Source organism: Galleria mellonella, unplaced genomic scaffold, assembly GCF_026898425.1.
Source record: "Galleria mellonella isolate WM207_F2 unplaced genomic scaffold, CSIRO_AGI_GalMel_v1 utg172, whole genome shotgun sequence".
Taxonomy (NCBI): domain Eukaryota; kingdom Metazoa; phylum Arthropoda; class Insecta; order Lepidoptera; family Pyralidae; genus Galleria; species Galleria mellonella.
In genome coordinates, this window is record NW_026442015.1 from 1,222,479 (window position 1) to 1,240,394 (window position 17,916).

Sequence of the window (17,916 nt, forward strand, 5' to 3'; positions counted from 1 at the left end):
CTGAAATGATGATAAATAACATATAATTTATGTAAGTAAGTAAGTACTTAGGCGTATGGCACCCAAAAACATTGAATGGTTGACATATATAAAAATTTACAAAATGCATACATATTTAAACGGTTTTATTTATATAGATAACAAATCGATATTTAATGTTTTTGTATTTGACCCAATGAACTGCAATTTTCAAATTTAATTTAATCATTTTTAATATTTCTAATTGTTTATTTAAAAGCGCTCTACTAGCGAACTAAAACGGTAATCATAAAATATATTTCAAATAAATGTACCATTAGAAACTGTTCTGTATATTTTGCTTCGGCATTTTTCAAATACATTTTTGCCATCAAAGTCAAAAAAATTTATTTTCGCGTTGTTTACACCTATTTTGAATACACAATCGGGACTGTGTATTTAAAATATGTGTGACATGTGGATTGTCCTGTCGTGACCATGATGGGATGCAATCCACGTCAAAGTGTTGGCAATAAAGAAGCAAGTATGTAGATACTACTCCCCGACTCCGATACGATCCCGATTGGGTATTTAAAATAAGACCAAATTCTATATTACATCTGAAGATTATTATTCCATGCATAACGTTTTAGTTCGCTAATAAAACACTTTTTAAATAATTTAATTTAAAATAACTTAGATTGATTTAAATTAAATTTTGCAGAGTTCTTGTAACAACTTATAACTTTGTAGATTCCTCTGATTCGAGCGTGTGCACATCAGCTTGTATATTTTTTGAAATATAAATAAAACATTGTCTATATATCAATGAAAAACTACAATCACTCTCGGAGGAAAGTGCAGTGTGCAATGATACTCAACTCAATTACAATGCACAAGATTACAGCATACTTTATTCTTTGTGCCGTAGCCGGTACTCAGTGCTGCAAATCAAGTAAGTAAATGACGTCACTAATGACGTCACCTCTACAATGAAAACTAGTGTCCGACCGAAACAGGTTTTACAGCCGAAACCGAAATCAAAACTGAACTTTCGGCCTTGGTCTCAGTTTAAGCCGAAACCGAAACTTACTGAAACATATTTAAAATTTCTCTCTCTTCTATACTGAAATCTAGTGTATTTTTTATACAGTTATTTACACAAACACACAGACAGTTAAAGGGTAATAAAAAACATTAATTAAGGTATGTAACAAATACGTTATGTTTGTTAAATAAAACATTTTAAAATTATAACTTACTCTTGGAAGTCATTTAAAAAAAAAAAACTAAATTAATTTTCAATACGAAATCACGATATTAGTAAAGCAAATCAAGGAAAAACAAAAGCGGGACTTTGTAGCTTTCTTCTTGTGGATTAGCTAAATGTACGTTATACTTCACGCTTCGTCTTCGAGATTAGTAACTCATAGTTATTCGACAACATGTAGTAACGCATAGGTACCACCACTCATGCACTTATTTTGAGAGTAAAAAATAAATTAAAAATAAAGAAGGGTAGATTTATTTTCTACTGCTAACCTTCACTATCCCTCCCTAGGTTACATTTCGTCATTCGCATTTTAGTGTTCTGCCACTCAACACGTATTAAAATTCATAAACCTAAATCTAATAAATTTGAATAAAACAATTAATTATAACTATATTATAATTAACATACGGAATTCGATAATTTTAAAACGATTTCAAAAAGATTAAAACGATTAGAAGAAATGTTGGATACTAAACAATCTAAGGATCGACGGCGACGGATACGAATTGTCGAATCATCTTCATCGCGGGAATCTTCGCCTTCTCCGAATAACCAGCCAGGTACCTACATTTAATATATTTTTCAGTGCAATAATTTTTTGTGTTAAATATGAGTGTATTTAATACGTTTTGACCTTGACCTACTTAACAAATGCAACCTGAGCAGTTTGAGGGACTGTCTCGCCGCTTTGTAAAAGTAGTTACGGGTGCACAGTCAATGTCTCGACATCATGACAAACGCAACCTGAACAATTTCTGGGACTGTATCAATGCGTAATACAAAATTTACTTTGTATTCTCGGGGAATACAATCTTACCCACAACCATAAAAATTATTATGAAAAATGTAACAAATAGAATATGCAACCTAGACAGTTTATGGGACTGTTCATCGCATTATTCTTGTTACAGCATAGTGTGATAGATTTTGTGTTGTTATATCAGCCGTTAACTGTCCATTGCTGAACATGGCCTTCCCCATAAAGGGGGTTTTGCCAGTAGTTGCCACGCTTGTCAGGCGAATTGGCAACAACAGTTAGGCTTCTGGTGATGTTTTAAAAGGGACGCTACTGTCCATCCCTTCACCATAAACTCCCTTAGTCGTCTCTTACGACACCCGTGGAAAAGGCAAGGGTGGCCTATTCTATGCCCGGACCGCACACGGCAAATTGAATGATTGAGTATTCGAGCTACATATTAATATACAAATACGTATAATAAATATGTACAGTACGTTAAAAAGGAGACACCCCTAAAATAAATAAAATATGATAGCTTTAAATAACCTCGTATGCAACAATTATTCATGACATAGAATGACATTCTTATTACTCTTTTAAGCAGAGAATATGAAGAATCCCAACTTGATACTAGAAAAGAAGGAATTTCATAACTGAACACAGACACTGAAACTCCTAACGAGGTTCCAGTATCAGTCTTCGACGCAGAGGTATTCTCTTCTGAATTACCGAGAGCGACGGTAGAAGCCACACAAGAAAAAGCTCTAGATGACACCGTGCTACAAATATTAGGAAATGATCCAACTGCTACTGTCGAATATGGTAAGGAAGTTCATAAAGAGCTTGCCAACAGATTCGAGCACATAGCTACAACAGGACTTACTAAAGAAATTCGTAAAGAATTATGTGAAAAATACCTTGTACCCTCCAACTGTGTACACATTGGTGCTCCTAAACTAAATGCTGAGATTAAAGCTGCCTTAAACGAAACACTCGTAAAACGAAATAAAGCTGCAAAAGCTGTAAGTAAATCTGGAACAGAACTTAAAGTAGACTCGAAGAACAATCGACCGACTTGTCACGAAGAATTTAAACTGGAAGTCGCCGGCCCCAGCTCGCAGGCAGGGGGAGCCACCGCGCAACCGGAAGCCTGCCATTCCGCGCAGCCTTCAGCATCACACACACACACTTCCTCATGAAATTAGAAATAGCCCAAGCATTGGGATTTTCAAAACAAGTCTGAAGAATTATTACCTCTCACAATGCTGATGTACGTACTTATTATATTTATATATAATATATATATATATATATTTATTTATTTATTTATACCTATCGGTCTTTTCAATTGTAAAGATATTTTATTTATTTATTTTTAACTATAACATTTAAGTCGATTGGTACACATGTATGACTGTAACTACTAATGAACTGTCACTTTTCTCATATTGGGTTTGCTGGAAGAAATCTATTGGAGATAAGCTCGCCCTTATGCACTATTATGTTTGTTTTTACATTTCAATAATCTTTTTGTGTACAATAAAGAATAAAGAATAAAGAAACAATGCCGTCATCTAGTCTGCAGCGGACCACACGCCGCCGTTAGACTCGGTAATGTTCATTGGTCAACTTTGGTTGCTTCATAAATAGTGAGCTCTCATTATAAATGACATTACAAATACTGTACTGTATTGTAAAATACTATATTCTTCATTGCACTAAAACATACAGCAATAATAAAACAGGCAAACTTATCTGTAAAAAAGATTTATTTCAGTCAATCTAACACAGAACATTGTTTTGCATCAATGGTAATGGTATCAATGTAAGCTCACTCCATTTAACTTCACTATGTTTGTCAGTTTTACAAATGACTCCACATGATGCAATTCCCAAATGATGAGCGTAAATACATCAAAAAAAATCAACTAAATACATTTATTAACCTTAAATACTGCAAAATAAGAAAATTGTGACAACTTGTAAGATTATTAATAATCCACTTGCCCTGTTGTTGAATATGGGATAATATGCATAAAGAATCTTGAACGCTATAAATTTTTTATACTTACCTTTCCATAATAATCATGATAAGAGCATGCATATACTTAATTTTATAATACCCGATCTCCTTTGTATTCAACTGATTTACTGCTGATTTACTTCTTTTTATACTTTGTATTCAAAATTCCATGTATTCAACACATGTAATTGATAAGCCATAGGGTTCTGGATGACAATTACTCGACAAAAATATATTCTGACGCCTCAACGATGGGATGGGGTCAGGGTATGACACTCAAATAGCAATTTGGCCGTGCGAAGAAGCTCATTAATCGTCTAGAGTTGTTAGCAGCATTCATCGCACTCAAAACTCTTCAGTAATTTGAGAAATCGTCACTTTATTATTAAAAATAGATAACTCTACGGCCATAGCATACATTAATATAATGAGGGGAGTTTAATTCCTACACCAAACTCAAATATCGAGAGATATCTGGCAGCGATGCGAGTTTCGTAATGGAAATTTTCAGGAAATGCATTTTAAACTTTAGTACACAAATTTTTTAAACCGCAAATAGACCTATTTATTCCGTATTTACTAGTTTACTTGCATCCAAAATCATAATCTTTAAGTCTACTGAAAATCATATAATATCGTATTTCAGTGGAAGAAACATATACTCCAACCTTATCCTGGCGGCCACCATATTATCCGCAAAGCATTAATAAGAAGAAAAGTACCTACCGCTGTCTTCTATAAAAATTATGCTTGAATCAATTTCTTCTAATTCTTGGAAACAATATGAAGTATATTGTAAAAAATGGTTAAATTTTTGTAATCAAAACAAATTAGACATGTATGAGACCTCAATTTCTACAGTCCTTGATTTCTTAACGCAATTATATAATAACGTTAGTCAATACGGGACATTAAATAGCAATAGAGCTGCTTTATCTTTAATTCTTGGTCCAAATATTTCTGAAGATCCGATATTAAATAGATTTTTCAAAGGAATATTTAGACTTCGACCATCGATGCTGAAATACGATGTCACGTGGGATACTAATCTTGTTTTAAATTACTTAAGCACTCTGTACCCTAACGATACTTTAACACTCGAAATTCTTACTAAGAAATGCATCACTCTTTTAGCTCTTATCACCGCCCATCGAGTACAAACCATTTCCAAAATTAATATCAAAAACATTGAAACTATGTCTTCACAAATAATTATAAAAATACCTGATTTAATTAAAACTTCCCGACTAGGCTGTAATCAGCCTATTCTCTTTCTTCCTTCCTTTAAAGAAAATAATTCAATATGTCCTGTACAGACTCTAACTTGTTACATTAATAAAACTGCATCATTAAGGAAGTCAGATTGTCTTTTTATCAGTTATAAAAAACCTTAGTTGCCAGTATATACGCAAACGTTAAGTCGCTGGATAAAAGCTATTCTCAAAGACAGTGGAATAGACGTCTCTATATATTCCGCTCACAGTACACGCCATGCGTCTACTTCACAGGCGCACAGACAGGGAGTCAGCATTGATCAAATTCGTAAGACAGCAGGCTAGAGTGGATCATCCAATACGTTCTACAAATTCTATCACAGAATGATCATAGACCATGATGCCAATTCTTTAGCAAACGCATTATTACAATCAAATTACAACAACGCTTTTTAAAATATATTCATATTCTGCTAATTTCAAATAAAGTCTTTGTTTATGTTAAAATTATGTTGTTCTTATAATACAGATAGATTGTTGTATTGTTTTTATATAATTAATTGACTTTATATGAGCGTGTAAAGTAAATTTCATCTAAATCAGCAATAAATAATTCTATATATTCTTAGATTATAATCTATAGGTAGAGCATCGAGTTTCAAAAAGGAATACAGATAGATATTTTCAAAATCATTCTGGTATTTTTAATATTTCCAGGAACCTACTCTAAAAATCTACGTGTTGTCGAATAACTATGAGTTACTAATCTCGAACCCGAAACGGGAAGTATAATTAATGATTAAACGAACTTACCTTAAGTGAAGTTCTATCATAACTATACGAAGCGCTTCGTCTGAAGAGATTAGTAACACCCGCCCAGCAACCCCTATGCGGTTCTGGAAATATTTTCTGTTAGAGCCAGTTAGTATTCTAAACTAAATGACGAAATGTAACCTAGGGAGGGATAGTGAAGGTTAGCAGTAGAAAATAAATCTACCTTCTTTATTTTTTACTCTCAAAATAAGTGCATGAGTGGTGGTACCTATGCGTTACTACATGTTGTCGAATAACTATGAGTTACTAATCTCGAAGCCGAAGCGCTTCGTATAATTATGATAGAACTTCACTTAAGGTAAGTTCGTTTAATCATTAATTAAATTACGTTCTTAGATTTATAATTTCGTGTATTAGAAAAAAACTTATATAAACCGAAGCAAAGCAAGGACGGGTCGCAAGTGATTAAATAAAATTAAGTAATTAAAGGTTGCACAAAGTATAATTACAGCATATTATGTTAGCAATGGAGTTTGACAGCCCCATTGCTAGCAATATGCCCTATTAGGTTGACGTCCACGTGGTTCTCCCTGGAAAACATCATGAACAATTCTTGTTGAATTTGTCACGATGGATTAACTGACCTGCTTCATCCTCACCTGTCATCCTTCACTGGTGCCTCGCTGGTATATGTCGATAGCGCGGGTGGAATTACCATTCCATTATCACCCATTAAAAAAAAAACATAACAATAACGATGGACAGCGCGAAGCGAATTCAACTGAGCCGGTGTCGGTGCGGCCCATGACCGCAAGTTAACTGCAAAGTTAGCCAAACGACGGACAAAAATTCATGAACACAAAGTTTCGGTTCGGCCGAAAGTTTCGGCCAATGTTTAGCCGAAACCGAAACTAAGGCCGAAAGTAGAATTTCTGGCCAAAACTAGCCGGAACCGAAACCAAACTTTCGGATTCGGTTTCGGTCGGACACTAATGAAAACATACTTAGTCATTAGCCGTAATACTACTAGCTATTCATGCTATGTATATAATATCGACACAACAAACGTTGTTTTGCCAGTAGACCACTTATCAAGATACCATCCTATGGTGCAAGTTGGAGCAAGGATTTATAAAATTTCATTACAACCGATTAAACTCTTCGAAGATTAACGTAAACGAACATCATAACATTGACACAGAATAGGGCAGAAATTTTGTAAAACAAATTTAAAAACGACAATAAATGATTTTGACACAGCTGCATACAGCGTCTCGTTTATCAATACATGTTTCTTTAGGCACATCATTCAGTTTCACGCACAGAACACCCTTTATAAGGATGTTAACGATTTTCGATCCAGTCTTCAAATCTTTCAAAACAAACATTCATTGCGGCGGCGGCGGATCAACTATTCGTCCCGCTACCATTACAATGCGTGACGTGTAATAGTAGAAGTGGAATTAAATAAAATATCTTAATATAAGTAAGAAGTCTATCGAAATTATTTACATTTACAGGCGAATACATGGTTATAGATTACCATAATGGAGATTGGCTAAATTTTGAAATATCACATGTTAATCTTGATACTTTGATTGGAAATTATGACAAGTTAAATTGCGTGTTCGAAGTGCGACAAGGTACCTATATGATTAATGAATCCTTATTATGCTTACTAATATAATGAACTAATTTTTCACTTTTCCATAAAAAATTTTTTAACATTAACATTCTCCTACCCTTAAGTGACAGCAATACTCCATGTGGGGCCGGATTTGCAATTTGTTGAGCATTAATCGTTGATCCGTGTGAAGTAATGCTTCGCTCTATTAAGGACACCGAAATTTTTTGATGCCAGCTTCACCTTATCTTAGAAGTAGTCATTTTAATTTTATTTATTTTATTTATTTATCTTTTTGCAAACATTAGAAAATGTCTACAGGGCAGACTTAATTTATCATTATCATTAAAGAATTCACATACATATTTTAATTTTTCTGTAATATTCATGTATACTTTTGATAAACTATAATTATTTGAGATTTTGCCCTTAAGAAACTTCACAGATAAGGATGAAGAAAATAGCCAATGTTACTCTCGCTAGTAACATTGTTTAATATAGATGAAAGAATTTTTAAATTGAGCAGTTTATTACTTCTCTTTGATCTTATCGTACTTCCATAAGAATAAATAATTAAAAATGACATATTTAAAGTGCTTGTAAATAAATCTATTTGTATAAAGATGATTTGAATTTAAGAATAAAGTTGCTACTGTTAACAAGGTTCTCTGATCTTAATTCTGTTATCTCAGTTCTAATAAATTTCAGTATCAATGTCTTCTTTTAATCAGACCAATCTTTTTTGTATTCTTTATTTATTTTCAGAACGAAATGAAATTATATTAAATACCCCTTGCACAGACTCCATGCCCACGTATTTTACACATCAACTTTTAGATACCGCCAACCAAACTTATTATTATTTATATATGCACTTAAATTGCACGGAATCATTAAAATCTCTTTTGAATAAGAGGTTATTTCAATTGAACCAGTTGGAAATTAGTGACAATTCTAATAAGAAAGGTGAGCACACTATTATTTATTATTTTAATTTTGATTTATGACTCTCAGACAAAGTTTATTGTCTGTATATATCTCTTTCTTTCTCTCTGCAAGTATTAAACATTTAAAAGTGATGAGTAATAGCAATCGAATCAATCCTCGTCGAATTAAAACTCATGTTTTACCTTTAACCATCTAATATATAAAATTCTCGTGTCGCGGTGTTTGTTACCAACTCTAAACGATTTTTATGAAATTTTGTGTGCATATTAGGTAGGTCTGAAAATCGACCAACATCTATTTTTCATACCCCTCAATGAAAAGGGTGACCCTCCCCTAAATATATATTTCTAGTTTTTTAACATTTTTTTAAATGTTAAAAAACTCCCGCCCGCGGCTTTGCCCGCGTGGATCTTGGTTATCGCAATATGCAATTTTTGGAAATAACTCGATAGATTTATTTGGATAAAGATTAATGGAGTACGAAAATACCACCTAGACGGCGACCAGCGTGGTTATTCGTAATTTTAGAAAGAAAAGTAATTATTGTGACCTAACCGTAATAGTTAGACATATGCTATCGCGGACTTATTTGTAGATCTCAATGAGTACCTGCTTTAAAAATGTAGAACATTGTTTTTCATTATAAGCATATTTCGTCAGTGTGCGCAAGATAAGCAAATTTATACAATTTTTCTTCCGATTTGCTCGTCAAAAATGGTCAAAGGATGTAGCTATCTATTGGTGAAAGAATTTTTGAAATCGGTCTAGTAGTTTCGGAGCCTATTCGTTACAAAGAAAAAAAACAAAGTTTTCCTCTTTATAATATTAGTGTAGATTAATAAAGACACTTTTCACTTTTAGTTGATTAATCAATCTGATATAAATCAACACGTGTTATGAGCTCTTATCAACAACGACCATTACCTGGAGGCCAATTGTCATTTCTTTAGAGATAATCTCGAAATAGAGATTGCAATTCGAATCCTTTCTCTACTATAATATCTCGATATTCGATGTCATTTTCTCGAATTACGTACTCTCAGCACAAATCGAGATATAATTCGAGACAATCTCGAGTGTAAGAGTAAAATGTTGCCATTTTTTAAATATAATGATCCTACTACGTATTGCAACGTGAATTTCATTCCATGGACTTTCAGTTCTATGAATTCTTCCATGAAATTATATTGCAAAGAGAAAATTATTTTTGCTTGTAATGTAAATGTATCGAGATTTTATAGTAAGGAAAAGATTCGAATTGAAATGTCTATTTTGAGATTATCTCTAGAATTGAGAATTTGCCTCCTGTGGGCTAGTATATCATAATTTATCAACCCATTTCTCTTAAAGCATAACTAATTTCAAAGGGGTCATTGGTACTTTGGACAAGGAATACCTGCATTGTTATGCACTTTAATTTAAAAATGAGCCAGTCTGGATCTGTTGCTCATCAGGAAAAGTACAACTAACGGAAATTGAAATACCACCTGAATTGCATGGCTTACTTATCGGTACAGATCCAGATTGTATCCTGTTCCTAAAATCAGTTTGCACATTCATGTTTTCAAATAACATCTTTCGGAGCAACAGAAATAATTGGAAATATTGCTGCAAATGTTTAAAAAAATTTATTCCATGTTCAAAATCAAAGGCCAAGTTTATCACAAAGTTGGCCCATTGCTGCCAATACAAATTACAATACTATTAAATACAAAGCCACGTAATTAAGTACAATACAAAGCCAATACAATTTTTTACACTGGTTGCTGGCTTAGTACTGTAATAGTAGTATTACAGTACTGTGTTATGGCATTGTACTGTAATTATGAGTACCTATTATGACACTTCATAGTACCATATGAATAAATTTTATGCTAGTGCCTACCCATGTAGTATCCAAAATAATGTCAATAAGCATCAGATTATATACAGACATCAATCTGTAAAATATAACAATATGTTATTTCTAATGAAATATAGCTTAACATTTTTCTCAATCCATGTTTCAGAGGGCAAAAATCTTTCGTGGTCATGTGATTTAGACTGGGACATGGAAGGTGAGTATTATGCATGATTCGTTTCCAACATACGAGAAATATCAGAAGTAAATAATATGTTACTTTCATTTTAATATATTCCAATAACTTGATATTTCTTAACAATCCATCTTTCAGAGGTGGTCGAAAATAATTTATTTTCATGTGAAAGAAACTGAGAGATCACAGGTAAGTTTTTTGTGGGTGTCGCATTATTGACGCCCATAAAAAAATCCCATCTACGCTATTGTTATTCCCTCGCGGGACACCAGTGAATAACGTTTGATAGGTGAAGATAAAAGAAGATACTTTAGACGCTAGAGAAACAGTTCTAACCATAGAATCTGTCACTTAATAGCTTTACGTAGGTATTAAGTCCTCCATCGGAGTTTGTCGTACCGGATTACGTCTGTATTAAAAATTCTTTACATCGCTTGTTGTGCCGATGACACTGGTTACATTTATAATATAGCACCCTAAAATTCCTAATATTTAGTACGTGTACAATAATTTAAAGTTTTGTTCCACAAAAATGCGACTTCGATTATCACAAAATTAATAAATACAGGACCAGAAGGGGCTTAATTTCAGGACTCTATTTACAGTCGTTAAGTTTAAAAGAATCATCAAAATCAGCTTAAAATTGGCGAAGATATTTATTTATTTATTCTTTATTGAACAATAAAACTTTTTACATGGCAAGCTTAATGCCATATGGCATTCTCTACCAACTGACCATTGGGTAAAAACAGAAAGCGTATGAAATACAGATGTGGTGAAAAATATGTGACAATTATAGTCACACATTAAGGCAATACACAATATAAATATAATACACATAAGAAAATATATATAATAGATATCATTTAAGAAGTACCTATATAAGAGAGATTATTTGTACAAAGGTTGTTTTACTTAGGTACCTCTCTCATTAATATTTCTGCTGTGAAGTACTTCGTTGCAATCAGGTACACGCAGTGTCTGATATGCAAGTGAAAATACAGGGTACAGAAGCTTAACACCATAGTGTTTAAGAACAGCAACGCATGAAGGATATCATGAACGTCACAGTATACATGGTGCTGTTCGTGTCTATAGGTGACTGTTGTCACCTCCCACTAGGTAGGCCATCATCTTGTTTGTAAAGTTGCATAATAATATAACTTAAGTTTCCATCGCTGATTTCTGCAGGTATACGATTTTTTAATGATACTTCCAATTTAACTACAGTACCATCATCTAGAAAAGAGTTGTCAATAATACGACGAAGATTGAAAATCATGGAACACCCATGTGTTACATATGCCATAGTTGAGATGTAATGTCATTGTTCTCAGAAATAGTAATTTCTGAGAAATATAGCATATTTTTTAATGTGTAAATATGAAACGGTAACCCCGCCTACACTATTGGTATACGCTAACGGGGCACCAGTGATAGGTCGTAGGTAAGAATGAAGGCAGGTCAGTCGGACTATCGTGAAGAATTCGACAATTTGAATTAACCACAATGGTTTCCAAGGGGAACCGCATGGAGGTCGACCTGATAGGGTATACCTATTGCTAGTAATGGAGCTATTAGAAATCATTATTAACAATCCCTTTCTCCTCGAATTATAGCATTACACCTCCGTACCCTGTAATTTTACTGTCTGTAATTTCACTGTCATATATCACCTTTCAAACCGAAACACATCCATGCACGCATAGCTACTTCATGGCAGAAACATGGGTAGCACCAAAGTACCCATACAAATAACTATTAAGTTATCTGAATGGGTATCTTATTATATATCCAAATATATATATTTGGATATATATTATATTAAGATTATTAAAACAACGAAATCTTAAAGTATCTTTGGAAATAATCCACTACACAGTGAATTTGGTAATTATCGACTACATATTATTATAAAATATTGCGTGTGTGTGCTTGCGGGCGTGCCTGCGTGCGTGCGTGCGAGGGTGCGTGCGTGCGTGCATGCGTGCGTGCGTGCATGCGTGCGTGCGTGCGTGCGTACGTGCGTGCGCGCGTGCGTGCGTGCGTGTTTGCTTGTGTGTGTGCGTGTGCGTGTGTGTAGACAGCAGCGTACCTCCAAAAACATCTCCAAAGCCTCTCCAACTATGGTTGCCAATCCGCCTGCTAAGCGTCGCAACTGTTGACAAGCCCCCAGCAGTTGACAGTTAAAGGCTATGTGAATGTGAATGTGAAAAGGACTTCATTTTCCGCGCTTAGCCTCTCATTTGGGCCATTGCAGTTAAAGGCTAATAAGAAGATATTGCCGTGTGCCAACCCTTTCTTTCCCAGGGCTGTCTTTAGAAGCGACTAAGGGAACTTAATGGTTAAGGGATAAGCAACAACGACCCTCCTAAAACAACATCAAAGACGTAACTGCGGTTACCAAGCCTGCAAAGTGTAGCAACTACTGGCAACACTCTTCTTACGAGGGAGGCCTATGTTCAGTAGTATACAGTTAACAGCTGATGTAATAATAAAAATATTGTAATATACACATGATCTATCGAAAAAATGTATACAAACCAAAATTTAATAGGATCTAGATCTAGTAACAGTTATCTAGTAACAGTGCAAAACATTTGCGACTTTAAACAAATGTGCTCTTGAAGATCTTTTAACAGATGTGCTTGAAGGTCTATCTTAAGAGCTGGTGTATGTTTTTTTTATACAACTTAGAATGGCAAACAAGCTGACGGCCCACCTTATGGAAAGTATTCTGTTTCGCTCATAATACCCCCATGCATTGCCATTCCTAAGGACTCAGGTGTTATTCCTCTGTACTCTGTAAATTCACGCCATATCCCACCCTTCAAACCGAAACACAGCCATGCAAACACAACTGCTTCACGGTAGAAACATCTAAAAATCGTCTGTCATTGGTACAAACTTGCGGGCAAAAAGTTAATATATACAAATAATATAATCGCTACTCAAATTTCTTTACATATCAATAGATCTTATGATAGCCTTATATATCTACTACTATTTCAGTATTCAATATTCATATTTATAATTGTATCTCGAGACTTGACATAATCTATTTTATATGTACTAATTTCATAATTTTTTTTTAGAAAAGAACCATACTAAGGAAATAATAAAAACAGTTCTATACTACAGTTTACAGAACCATTATATTTGACGAAAGAGGATAACAACACAAAAATATTATGTGTGCAACTAAATTGTTACACAAACGGAACTAATAGAAAAGTAAAAAATTTAATCGATTTACGTTATTCAGAAAATTATTGTAAGTAGTTATTTGTATCCATCTGTTTAAATTTAACGTATATTTATTTTTGTTCAACGGCTAACTAATCTGTCACACTAATCAGCGGGTGCTACTAATTGTAAATTAATTATAATTGTTGAAATACAACGCTCTGAAAAACGGATAGACGGACGAAGTCACAAAAAAGCCTTTTTATCTTTATGGCGCGAAACTTAAATCGTGACTGATTTGATAATAATTCTATTACTCTCATTTTATATTATTTTTTAATTTTCGCTAATATAATTTTATAACTACAGAGGAGATTTAATTAACCAGTTTTCAATTATACGCGTTCGCAATTATCTAGATCGCCAACAGCAAACAATATTTAAATAAATCAAATTAATATTTTTTTCTCGGTTTTGTAGTTTTGAATACTTATTCAATAGATTATATAATATAAGGCGCGTATTAAAAAATAATCATATGCTAATATACCTAAATTATAAATGCTAACATTTTAAGATACCAACTTTTTAAAACCAAAAGTTCATCGAAATTAGACAAAAGTTGCACTTGTTGGATAAATTAGGTAAATGAAATTCTTAAATTCCTTTCTGAAATTTATAATTGTAAAAATTATTCGACAACAATATATAAACGTTCAATTATCCAATTTTATTTTTATTATCAATATAAATTACGACAATAATTAGTCTGGTTAATCACGTCTCCACTATATTAAAGATTTTATTTTATTACTTACCTATGAGGGAATAGTTGCTGGTATCTTCCTCTATGTGACATGTTCATTGACCACGATAAAAAGCAGTTTATATTCTTTTCCATTTCGATAATCGTAGTACTTTGGGATATTTACTATGCATAAACGCTTACCCAATTTTATGAAAAGAACAAACAACAAACTCACTATCACTTTTATAATTAGTATTAGTACTCGTTAGAATATGATGAAACAAAAACCACCCAAAACAAAATGTCAGAATATTTGAATCAGCCCTACTAACACATCCAATAGCAAAGATAGTGTGAAAAACTCTCTAGTTTTATCGTATGGGACGTAATTCAAACCTTTTTTTTTTGGGAATATATAATAAATATAAAAGATAAATTTACTAGTATAAATACAGTATTTACACAAACTAATTATTGTTACTGCTTACAGCACAGTCTACAACACTAGTAATGTTACTAGTAAGCGTACTCATTGTCGTAACGATCATCTTAGTGAGTATATTGTGGAAAAATGGTAAGAAAGACTGCATCGGAAAATCAAATGAATGTGTAAGTTTGAACTTCAATTAGTTCTTTACGTTTTGTTTTATAATCAGTCTTTTGAAATAATTTGTGTGATCTGCTTCTACTATATGAGATGGTGGTGCGATGATTATTAGTAATGAAGATTACTATTTTTAACAAGAGATATATAGCCTTTTTTGTCACCAAAAATTGTCATGATGGTAAACATTTTGAGTTGAGAACAATTTCAGCTCAGAAGAACGGGCAAGAATTTAAACTGTTACTACTGTTGCTGCAACAAGTTGTTTCACAGAGTAAATATTAGCTACTTACCTGCATAAAATTTATTTTTATTTCGGTATATACAGTTTTTGCTCTACAAAGAAAAACTGCTATTTCATTCATCACAAAATTAACTGCGACCACAGCGGTGCTTTAAGCCCGTCGAAGGCCCGGGGCGGCAAAATTGAATGAGATCCCGAAGTTGATGTAATTTTACAAACTTTTTACTCATTTCACATTTGTGTGTTTATTTTGTTGTGTTTATTAAGTTAAAAACTTCCAAATAAAAAATAAAAACAATGATTATAAAGTAATAAGTAATTCAGAGGACCCCTAGGATCAAAGGCCCGGGGCGCGCCGCCTTTTCTGCACCCTCGTTAATCCGTCACTGTACAACCAACACGGGAGTAAAACTTACCTATTGCAAAAAAAAATTGTTAAATCCGTATAGAATTGGTGTTGTAATCGCATAACATATTCGGTGAATCGTGTAAAACTTGTAAATTATAATTTTGTTTTGTGGAATGCCACTGTTAATGTAAACCTATGTCGGGTACTGTACATTTATAATAGTTATTTTCTACCCTTTATAATGAACTAGTGATCATGATGTTACTCGCTGCTAATGTTACTTACTATAGGTGAAGTATTTTTTAAAATCAGTTAAGTAGCTTTTGAGTTTATCCATTACAAACAAAAAAAAAAAAAAAACAATATAATCTTTCATCTTTATTATACTACTTCCTATACAAAGATAATTACGGTAACTCGTTACGAACTAATTTTACCTCTATGGGAATTTATTTGACCGATTAGAGCCTGTATTGCCTTGTTATATGTTTTAGCCATGCCACGACGCTACCCATACTCACTACGCCGACTTACAGTTCAACATATTACCAGCCAATAATGGAATCAGTACTCAACCAAATGAGCCCGTTCGTACGACGTCCGAAAGCCCGTATTCAGAAATAGTCGGTGTCATAGAGCCTACAATAAGAGTGCGTGACAATTAAATACATTAAAATTATGATTTAAAAAATAAAATTATGTACCCAAGAAGGTTTTCGATTATTTTAAAATTAAGTCAAGCGCAATGTGTCATTTTTAATTTGCAGAAAACTATAGTGTAACCGTGTCAAATGGGGGGAAAGAGACTACCCCTGGAGACTAGGAGGGAGAAGAGATTGTTATAATGAGGATTAGTAACCCCATTACTAGCAATTATTACCCCATTACCCTGTCAAGTTTACCTACGCATGGTTCCCCCTGAAAACCATCGTGTTCCATTCCATGTGAATTCATCACGATGAACTAACTGATCTGCCTTTTCATATTCACCTATCGTACCTCACTGGTACTCTGCCAGCGTATACCGTTAGCACAGGCAGAATTTTCAAACCCCTAGAAACTTTCGAGAATCATTCTCATCACGATAGGCCAATTGACCTGCTCTTATCTCACCGGTGCCCTACCAGCAATACTATAACAATAATATAATAACGTAGGCAAGATAGCTATTCTAATTTCATTCATTAAAAAGTAATATCCTGTTAATTTCTTTCATTCAAAATACAATCATCTACCCAAGCCAAAAAATAACAAACAAACGAATATACACTTTTTGGGTTTTACAAATAAGTAGGTAAATGGTACGTTCACGGTGGGCAGAGTGTAAAGATGGAGATACGTCCTTGGTTTACCATTGTAATGTTTAATGTTTAATCAGATGCATTTATGCTTATCAACTTTAAGCTTATCCTTTTATATAACTACAATCATATTAAAATCGTCTTAATTAAATAGACAAAGCCTTCTATTTGTGATACTACAGCGGAACTATTGTCCAAAAACATAATTAAAACCCTTGTAATGGCAAACGGTGAGCTAATGAATTTATTAAAATTAGGAACATTTCATATGGGAACGAACGATGGTGCTGCCTCTGCAGAGCGAATTAAGAACTAAATTTCCATTTTGAATGGGTTTGTACATATATATATAATTTTTAAACTAACAATTAGGAAGCAATCCTACTACATAAACTCCACATGATACTACTATTTTTTTATTTTTTAACAATCAATCCGATTATAACTATTTGACTTAAATTTTTATTTAAGCTTGTAAGACCCTACAGGGAGGTACATTTACAATTTTTATAAAGTGAAAGTAAATAATATGTTAATAGTTGATAGTGCACGAAGTTATTATTTATTATTTTTGTTCATTAATATCGTCTATAGCATACTATAAACATAGATTAAGTATATACAAGATAGTCGTACGAATAAGAACGTAGTTCTCTAAGTAGTCTGTGAAGATAGTACCTTTGGTGTATATAATGACTTAACTGTGGTATATAGTCTAAGAACAAGAAATTACATAGAAGGAAAGATAAAATAAAAACATTAAATTATATGGTTGCCTCCTTTCTTCTTATATAAACATAATTAGTAAAAAGAAGACGAAAGAGACCATCAATTGCTATTTTTCTCAATTCATAGTAGGCTAGTTTATAGTAAGTCTGAAAATATTTGTTAATTT

The 17,916-nt window shown here is 33.2% G+C and overlaps 1 protein-coding gene across 1 annotated transcript; it reads left to right on the top strand.

Annotated features, from left to right (window-relative positions):
- The first annotated feature begins 1,691 nt into the window (after positions 1-1,691).
- On the top strand, positions 1,692-3,235 carry LOC128200270 (uncharacterized). The gene is made up of 2 exons (XM_052893187.1): positions 1,692-1,791; positions 2,634-3,235. Exons 1-2 carry the CDS (start codon positions 1,692-1,694, stop codon positions 3,167-3,169), a joined length of 636 nt encoding a protein of 211 aa, XP_052749147.1. The 3' UTR covers positions 3,170-3,235.
- Positions 3,236-17,916: the final 14,681 nt, after the last annotated feature.